A 10,354-nucleotide genomic window follows, 5' to 3' on the forward strand; every position below is an offset into this window, starting at 1 on the left:
GTTATCGACATCTGGTGAAAATTTCATGTCATTAGCACCTCTAGTAATATATTTACTGAGAAAAATGGTGACGTGTTCAATACTTATTTTACCTGCTGTATATAATCCAAGCACTGAACCCTGAGGAACTCCATGACCAACTCTGGTGTAAGCAGAAGATTCATTATTAACATTAACAAACTGAAATCTATCAGTTAAATAAGACTCAAACCATTTTAGAGCTGTTCCTATAATCCCAATATCAAGTTCAAGTCTAAGTAATAAAAAATATTGTGATCAATTGTATCAAATGCAGCACAGAGATCTAACAGGACAAGAGTGGTCACAAGTCCACTGTCTGAGGCCATGAGAATATCATTAGTAACTTTCACCAGTGCTGTTTCTGTGCTATGATGAGCTCTAAACCCTGACTGAAACTCCTCATACAGATTATTTCTATCCAGATGTTCACATAGTTGATTTTCAACTATTTTCTCAAGAATTTTTGAGATGAATGTGTAGCATAACATGACAATTTACCTCCTGTGTGGAATCTGAACACCAGAACTTTTATTCCTTCCCCCAGCAGGAAGGATACCAACTGTTGCTTTTTGTTATCTCCACACTTCCTACCCTTGATGAACAAACCCAAACTGTGATTTTTCCTTAATTGAATTATGACACCTACCCTTTTGAACTTCCACCAATGACATTTTTCTCCACAGGGACATAAGAAATGCACGCTGTGATGCCCATTCAGATCACAACGCTTTGGCCAGACTTAATGTCTGCAGGACATTGTTGCATCTGTTGCCAGTGAAATCCCAGAAAAAAACCCAGATTACAATCAGCTTCCTAGCTGTAAGATGGTGAGATGAATAAGCAGGAGAAACTTCAAAGGAGCTTCAGAAGATTCATCCGTGGTTGAACAGCGACCCCTTTGAGCATTGCACGTAATTGCATCATGGACTGGTATTTTCTGTTAAAATTATATCTGGAATGTCCAAAAGAGAATGTATTTTTCTTTTTTTATATTTAATTAATAGTAATCATAACTACGTTATAAACCTGATCCACTCAGTTATTGATTTTCACTCAGCCTGAAATTTTCAGACCCTCTGATTAGAAATGTCATAGCCCCACCCACTGTGGAAATTTGAGCCAGTGGGAAGTTTCATTTTAAACAAGGAGTCTTTACTCCGGCCATTTTATTTGAGTCTAAAAAGTATCTGATAGGGGTGTCCCGATCCGATATCGATATCGGTCCGATATCAGCCAAAAAACGAGTATCGGATTTTATCGGACTGCATAAAAAATGTCCGATATCAGCGCTCCGATATTAGCAGTCCGTTCCGGCAGTTCACTGACTCCGCTCCAGTGTTTCTATCCAGCAGCGCTTGGATCCTGCTTGTAGCGCTCACGTGATCATAACAACAGCAGCGCTAACAAGTTAGCAAGAATGTCGGCAGCAGAACTTTCTATTTTCATCAGAAACAGAGTTGCAGCGAAGTGTAAAGTTGTCACGCACAAGTTTTCCGAGGGGGAACAGAACCGTGAACGTTTTAAACCGGAGCGAACACTACTCTCCACCCTGGCAGCAGCTTTGCGGTTCGGCTCAGTTCAGCCTCGGTCCAGTGACCGCACACAGCCGCGCTGTTTCGGAACCTCCTCTCTGGTCGGGTCGGTGATTCTAAGCGGGCAGAAGCGAGGACAGCACGCTTGTTTTGACATCCCGTGGATTAGCTCTTGATGGACAGAAGAAAGGAGAGCGCAGCTTTTGTTTTGGAATATGAGCGACATGACGAGAGCAGTGCTAAAAACTGCTCCCTGCAGCAGAGAGAGGCTGATCTCCACATGATGCTCAGACTATAGAAAGTGGAAATTTAGCACTAAGAAAGGTAGCTATCAATTTAAATAACTAATTCTTACTATTTATTTTTTGCTCTTGTTATTAGAGTGATGTTTAATCTGTTTACACACTTGTTTGAGTGAAGATTAAGTGCAATGATCACGTTGTTTTAGTTACAGTCAGTAAAATTGGAGCTGTGGACTCTTAACTTTGAACAGACAATAATGTGGGGTTTTGTTTTGTCCCCACCTTCAGTTTTTTCCACCATAAAGCAGCACAAGGCTGACAGATGGTAAAAAAAAAATAACTGGAGTGATTTTGAATTATTTTACACTGTAAAAGTACATTTTGTTTTTATTATGTTATTTTTTCAGGGTATTGTAATTTATTTTATTTATTAAATTGTAGAATGTTCTTCAGTKTAAAATGTATGTGATCCATTGGTTTAAAATAAATGGGTCAGTTTTTCTCATACCTACTCTTTTTCACTGTTTGATCTGATCAAGATTTTTTTTAAGATTTTACATTACAAAATAGGTAAAAGTGTGTGACTTGCACTGTTACAGTAACGGGTCAATATCGGTATCGGTCAATATCGGTATCGGACATTTCTCAAAGTTGTAATATCGGTATCGTATCGGAAGTGAAAAAATGGTATCGGGACATCCCTAGTATCTGAAGAAGGCAAGTCAGAGAGAGAGAGAGCATCTTAAGTCTTCCCCCCCAGGGGATATATTTTATTTTATTTTATTTTTTGTAGTTTCATTTTTTTTTTTACTTTGACGGAGCTTATCGGGAGAAAATTTGAGTTTGAGTTGAATTCAGGACACTGATTTTAATTCATAACTTCGAGAAACCAGGTCAGACAGCAGAAAGAACCAGCAGCTATGGCGTGCACTGAAAAATAAGTTTTTCTGCATATGCCACTCCGGGAGAACCAGATTACCTAAGGGACTTTGAGCCGTGCTGACCTCCGGCGATAGGTCCACCATACTGGGAGGTAAGCTGACCCTCTTGGCCGAGTGACCCGCTTCAAGTACCCACAGAAATCTGCCGACTTCCCCGGTAAGAACAGCTGGTTTTACTACTGTCTGAGTGGTGTGCTCTGTTATGGAATCTGATCGGTGTAGAATTTAATGCAGGCTATTTTTTTCTTTATAAACTCATCCCCTTTGACTAGAATAGATAATGTTTCCTTTATGTTTTGCTAGCTTAGAATGTACAGTATATATATATATCTGGTAGGGTTAGCTCATAAGTGGACCAGGTCATTTTGATGAAGTGACGTCACATTTATTATAATCAGTTGTCCGCAGATGATTGTAAACTTGTGCTCCGTTTATCTGTAATGTCCTGTGATTACCTCTGAATCATTTTTAATACAGGGTATATTGTGAAATTAATTGTTTTTTGTCTACGTTTTTATTGTTTCATACATCTTGCTGCTTAAACTGGAGAAAGACTCACGATCTTAGGTAGTATTGAGAACTGAATTAACATCTAATTTATGCTATTGAAGCCAAGTGGTTTTGCTGGCGTTTTTTTTCTAATAAACGCAGTGGTGTTCCCGAGGTAATAAACATTTAAATTAAAGAAGAATCTTTAATTTAGAGAGTCTTTTCCCCTACAAATGGGAGATTAGATATAGGTCTATAATTGGCCAGAACTCCTGACTCAAGATCAGGTTTCTTAAGTAAAGGTTTAATTACAGCAACTTTAAATCTCTTTGGCACATAACCATTCATTAGAGATAAATTAAGTACATCTAAAATATAGATATTAATTAAGGGAAATGCTTCTTTGAACAGTCAGGTTGGGATAGGATCTAGCATACATATTGATGACTCACTTGTGGGACCAGCTTGTGCCCATCCCACAAATGCAATTTTCTCACAAATGTGGCACCATTTATACTAAGTATCGGAGTATAGCAGTTGCTCCTCCACATCCAAGGAGTCAGCTGATTAGGATGCCCTCTGGAGGTCTTGATGAGACTGGAGACTTTTGAAGTGGGTCAAGAATTTTCACTGTATTGTATTGCATGTTGCTGGTTATTGAGAAGTGCATATAAAAGCATTTATTGTACTTGTGAAAAGTGATGTTATACTGTGTGAATAGCAAAATGTGCATATTATGTGAGCAACAATCATTTAATATTTTTATCTTGTTTTACAAAGGATATTCTGATTACATTATTTTTCTTGTAAGTTGTTGCATCTGTTGCCAGTGAAATCCCAGGAAAAAACCTTCACCCATTAAAATAATGATGGAATGTGTAGTTCCTTTTTGTGGAACTCACCTCCCTTTAAATCCTGACACATCATCGTAGCTGTCATACACTTCCAGGTAATCTGCCAGACATGATGTGTCATCTTCTACATCAAACTCCAGGAAGTGGAGGCGAATCCTCTGACCCACAGGCACTCGAATGTGCCAGTAGCAGATTTCCTCGTCCTGGTACTCATCAGGAAAACCTGGAGACTGAATGATCTTCTTTTGCTCAGTCAGAACACCGCCACACTCCTTAGCTGTTAGACACACAGGAAACAACGAACAAACATCAGTGGTGATTCTAGTTCAAGTTTTAGGGGTGCTCTAGCATAGTTTAATTGCATGAACGAATTCAACTCATGCAGTAGGAAATTATGAACTACTAAAGTATGCATGAACAAGAGTTGTCATACTAAATACAACTTCCTTTTTTAATTTTTTATTTATTGATTTTTAATAACAGTGTACATTGATACAGTTTGTAACTTATGAACATTGAACAGATAACATAAACAAAAATTATAAAAGAAAAACAGTGTGGTTATGGGTCTCTCTTCTTTATTTAGTCTTGGATTATTTCAGTTTTGCTAGATTCAAGTCCTTTTCTTTTGGTGTAGATCAGCCATTTTCTCCAGTGATGCTCAAATAGCCGGGCCTTGGATTTGGGATGGTAAGTCATTTTCTCCATGGAAAAGATTTCCTCTACTGTTGACAACCATTGTTTCAAACTTGGAGGATCCCTGTTCATCCACTTCTTGGTGATGGCCTTTTTAGCAGCTATCAACAAAATTCTGAGGAGATAGGTATCCTCACATTGTATTACATCGCTCTTAAATAATCCCAGGTATACAATACAGGGGTCGCTGGGAATCTTGTATCCTATAATTTCTTCCAATACCTGGGTGACTTGTCCCCAGTATGTTTGTATTTTTGTACATTGCCAAAAAAATATGAGAATGACTGGCATTTGCTTGGCCACATTGCCTCCAGCATTGGCGCTGTGTATGGAATAGTTTATTTTGTATTTGAGGTGTTGTGAAAAATCATGTCAGGTTTTTCCAACCAAATTTTCTCCATCCTCTGGAGCTTGTAGAAGACTGTTGAGTTCTGCACATGGAATACCAGTCATTCTTTGACAATTTCACATTTAATTCTGTTTCCCATTTTGTTTTTATATATAGTGAATTATTTCCATTTTGTTTTTGTAAACATTTGTATAGTTTAGAGACTATTTTTGTTGGTGTTTTTTTATAAGCCCCTATAAATAGCTTTATCAATTCGTTTCCTTCAAGTGATATTTCTTTCTTAATTTCAGTATTGTAAAAATGTCTCAACTGTAAATATCTGAAAAAATCCCCGTTGTCCAAATCAAATTCTCTTTTAATTTTTCCAAATGTTTTTAATGTCTTCACCTCTAAAAGAGTGCAAATAGCCATTATTCCCCTTCTTCTCCACTCCATAAATGTTGTATCTATATCACCAGGTTTGAATCTGTGTGAATGAGAGGGCCACACCAAGAGTTTACTATCTTCTTCTGATTTATAGTTTTTAAGAACTTTTGACCATATTTCAAGAGTTTCTTTTAATATGAGGTTTTCTGTCATTTTACTTTGTTTTTCTTTTTCCCCAAGCATGGCTTGTGGTTGACTTTTTGTCAAGTTCAACTCAATCTGTTTCCATTTGGCTGTGTATCCTAGGGAACACCAATAGGTGTATCTCAGTTGTGCGGCATAGAAATATTCTCTAAGATTTGGAAGAGCTAATCCACCTGAGTCTTTATCTATTTGAAGGGTTTTAAATTTTACTCTTGGTATTCTCCCTTCCCAGATAAATCTAGATATCTGTTTATCTCACACTGTGAATTGGGACTCTGGTATCTTGAATGGTATTGATAAAAATAGGTATAATAGTTTGGGTAATGTGTTCATCTTAACTATCTCAATTCTTGAGCTAAAATTTATTATCAATTTTGACCATCTCATGTAATCTTTTCGTATCTTATTATTGGTTATAGCATAATTTATTTCCTGGATTTTGCTCAAGTCTTGTACAACACCTAATTATCTGATTTGTTTCTTTTCCCAATTAAATGAGTATTTATGTCTAATTTCTTTACTTGGTATATAATTGAGAGGGAGCAATTGAGTTTTTGATATGTTTATCTTATAACCTGACAGTTTCCAAAGTTTTCTAGGTCTAACATCAGTTTTGGAATAGTTATGTTTGGGTTTTGGAGATACATAATTATGTCAACAGCAAAAAGTCCAATTATGTGTTCTTTGCCAGCTATGTTAATTACCTTAATTTTTTTGTCTTGCCTTATACATTGTGCTAGAGGCTCTATGAAGATTGCAAATAAAGAGGGGCTAAGGCAACAACCTTGACGTGTACCTCTAAATAATTTAAAACCCCGAGATGCCCATTAATTTTAATTCCAGCTGTGGGGTCTCTATACTATGATTCAATACATCTTATGAATTGTTTATTAAAGCCCATCCTCTCTAGAACTTTATATAGGAATGTCCATGATACCCTATCAAACACTTTTTCTGCATCAAGGCTGATCAGGGCTGCTGGCAGGTTTTGTTGGTTTATTTGGTGAATAATGTATAGAGTGCATCTACTATTGTCCTGTGTTCGTCTGCCTTTAATTAATCCTGTTTGGTCTTCATTTATTAGATCAGGTAAGAAGTGTTCAAGTCTAGCTGATATAATGGATGTAAATAATTTGTAATTTACATTCAAAATAGAAATTGGACGACATGATTCACAGAGTTTTATTTTTACCTTCTTTTTGTAAAAGAGAAATTACTGCTTCTTTCCGTGAGGGTGGAGTGACAGCATTTTGTAGAGTCCAATTGAATGATTCCAACATTATTGGGATGAGATCCTCTTTGAAATTCTTGTACCACTCACCGGGGAATCCATCTGATCCTGGGCATTTATTTGATTTCAGCTTACTGATTGTTATTTTTTATCTCATTTTCAGTGATGAGTGTGGTTAACTCTTCATTTTGCAATCTTCCCAATGAGGGAAGATCTAAAGCTTGTAAATACTTCTCTACATTTAATTCTTCATTTGTGTCTATTTGTGAGTATAAGGTTTTATAGTATTCTTTGAAGATACCATGAATTCCTTCTGGGTCGTTTGTTAACTTATTTTTAGATGGGTCCATAATCCCGGGTATTGATTGTTTAATTTGCTGAGATCTGACACGTTTTGCTAAGATTTTTGTTGCCTTTGAGCCAGATTCGTAAAAGGTTTGTTTTATTAGTCTCAGTTTTTTTCCTGCTCATCATTTAAAATATCTTCCAATTGTTTTTTGGTCTCTTTTATCTGATTTATTATTTCACGCCCTTAATTCTTTGGTTGTTGTTTTTCTAATTTTCTTAAGGTCTCAATTAGCTTTTTGTATTCAGCCTTCTTTTTCTTTTTCAAGTAAGCTGTTCTTGAGATTAGTTTTCCCCTCATTATTGCTTTAACAGTATCTCATAGTACGTTTGGATTCACTTGATCATTTTGATTATCACTTATACATTCCCTTATCTCTTTCTTAATTTCTTTTATAGTAGATTCATTGTTTAAAACACTGATGTTTAATCTCCACAGTGTCTTCTTTGGTTTGTTTTCCAGATTTATTTGCAAATAAATAATATCATGATCTGATATACAGTATCTGCTGTCCCTATTGAGCATTCCTTTACCGTGTATTTGTCTGATTTGTTCACCAAAAAGAAGTCTATTCTAGAATGAACTTGATGTGTAGCTGAGTAATGTGTATAGTCCTTCTCTGTCCGGTGTGAATCTCTCCAAACATCAAACATTCCAGTCTCTCTAATTAAAATGTTTAGGTCTTTTGATTTAGGAGAGTTCTGTCTCCTACTTGTTGTATCCATTGAAGAGTTTAGAACTGTGTTCCAATCCCCTGCACAAATCAGAATTCCTTCACTTTCTGATGCAATTTTATCAAATATTTCTCTAAAGAAACTCCTGTCGCTTTCCGGTGGTGCACAGATGTTTATTAAGGTGACCAAAGTATTTTCAATTCGACCTTTAATAAGAATATATCTTCCTTCTTTGTCTCTTTTTTTCTTTTGTTAATTCAAAGTTTAAAGAATTTGAAATCAGTATGGTGACCCCCCTTTTATGGCTGTTTTTATACGAACTAGAGAACACATTCAAGTAACCAAATTTTTTAAACTTACTATGTTCTTCTGTCGTCATGAGTCTCTTGTAGAAATATAATTTGGGTTTGATCTTTTTTCATTCTAGACAAAACTCTACTCCTCTTTACTGGGTTATTCATACCATTCACATTTAAAGATGCAATTCTTAAACTATATGTCCCCATTACTTACAAAACAGTTATCTGCGTAGATGTGGACCCCTTTAAACCACAAAGAAAAAAATATATAACAATGCAAACAAACCCATAAACTATTAAAGCAAATATTCTAACATGGTATAACACGAACAGACTGACCTCCAAGGATGGAGGAAGGTGTTTCCCCTCCTCAACAGTGACCCCGYTGGCAGGTCATGGGTACGGCCTCTCCTTGAGAGAGGGATCCCCGTAGAGAGTGGTTAAGGTGTTAAAATAACACACAAACACCATCCTAAAAGTCCATTGTAATTTGATTAGAAATCGAAATAGAAAAAACACTCTCCCCTATCTTTACGAATTATAGTAACCTTCTATCATATCAAGATAAAGTATCTGATAGATCCAAGTTCTAAACATTCTTACTGTGTCCCCTTTGATACTCCTGAAGTTTTCCTCTTGCTCTCTGAGCGGTGGTTAAGACAGTTCCTCTTCGATTCACCTGGTGCCATCCCTGTAGTTCCTGGAGCCAATTTCCAGGGTCTTTGTCGTCCTCTGTGAGCTCTGATTCATCCACGGGGAATCCTCGTGTTTTCATCTCCCTCAGCACTTCCCGTGTGTTGTTGTAGCTCCTCACTCCAGTGCTCCAGTGGACACGCATCTTGGTGAAAGGTGTTTGAAAGTGGATAATTTTGTCCTTTAGCATCTTCTTCATTCCTGCGTATTCTTTTCTTTTTTCAACTATCTCTGTCGGGTAGTCATGATCAAAGTACAGAGTTTTATCACCCAGCTGGATCTTTGTTGTTTTTTTCCAAGCTTCTCTCAGTACCATCTCTTTAGTAGTGAACTCTTGGAAGTTGATGATAATGGGTCTCGGTGGTGCCTCGGGTCGGGGTTTTGGTGCTAGAGATCTGTGGGCACGCTGTATTTTCAGGTCCATGTCCGGAGGTATAGGCAGCTCTTTTCGAATAAGTTTTTCAATTAGTTGAGAAATTGAGTTTCCCTCTTCTCCCTCCGATTCTCCGAAAATGCGAATGTTGTTTCTAGCTCTGGCTTCCAAATCGATGAGTTTATGCTGTAGAGCTTTTTGCTGGACCAAGCTGGTACACAGCTCTTCAGTTACCTCCGCTGCCCACCGCTCCACATGCTCCACTTGTGTCTCCATTTTGCACAATCTTTCCAACAGTGTATGCACCTCTGCTGTTAGGCTGTCGAGTTTAACTTTAATTTCTTGTCCAAGCTGATTGATTTCAGTTCTCAGATTCCCATTAGCTCCTCTTCTTTAAGCTCCTTTATCGCTGTTAATATTTCTGCAGGATCCATGCTAGCATGAGCGCTAGCATGTGTTGCTTCTGCTTTCGCTTTAGTCGAGTTACCTTTATCTTGAGGTTTTGGCATGTTTTAAAAGATAAAGTCTTTGGTCTCTGAAGAGTCTTTCCCCCTCGACCATCTTTCTCCGTATCAAATATTCCAATGTCGAATTGTTTAGAGGGATTTTGTTTTCGATTTGGGAGAGCGATTTAACCTGCGCCCGACTGCTCCATGAGCTGAACCGGAAGTCCAAATACAACTTCCTTTTTAATCAATTTATTTTTATTTTATGATCAAACTGGGTTTTCAATCATCTATTTATTTTTACTACCTTTTCCCCCACACAAAGTTAAACAATGTTGATAATGTTAAGGTGTGTGTGTGTGCGTGTGAGAGGGAGAGAGGTTGTTCTGTTCAGCTTTATGTGTGTAAGTGGTCTGTAAGACTGTTTATTAATGATCTGTGTGAACTTGGTGATTCATGCAAACATGGGAAATGGAAAAATGTCAGCCTTGTTTACTGTATTCTTCTGAAAAGCGGCACGCTCCAACTGATTTTATATCAACACCAGCTGAACTGACAGAAAGCCAACAGTAAAATAAATAAATAAATAAATAAATAA

General features: G+C 37.1%; 1 protein-coding gene across 1 annotated transcript in view; it reads right to left on the reverse strand.

Moving 5' to 3' along the window:
• tnfaip6 (tumor necrosis factor, alpha-induced protein 6) overlaps window positions 1-10,354 on the reverse strand; it is a gene marked incomplete at its 3' end in the record, with an annotated part of 22,632 nt that overhangs the window by 3,883 nt on the left and 8,395 nt on the right. Inside the window, 1 exon segment of the mRNA XM_014033959.1 lies at window positions 4,128-4,356. Within this exon segment, the coding sequence (XP_013889413.1) occupies window positions 4,128-4,356 (229 nt within the window).

Source organism: Austrofundulus limnaeus, unplaced genomic scaffold (genome assembly GCF_001266775.1).
Source record: "Austrofundulus limnaeus strain Quisiro unplaced genomic scaffold, Austrofundulus_limnaeus-1.0 Scaffold1913, whole genome shotgun sequence".
NCBI lineage: Eukaryota > Metazoa > Chordata > Actinopteri > Cyprinodontiformes > Rivulidae > Austrofundulus > Austrofundulus limnaeus.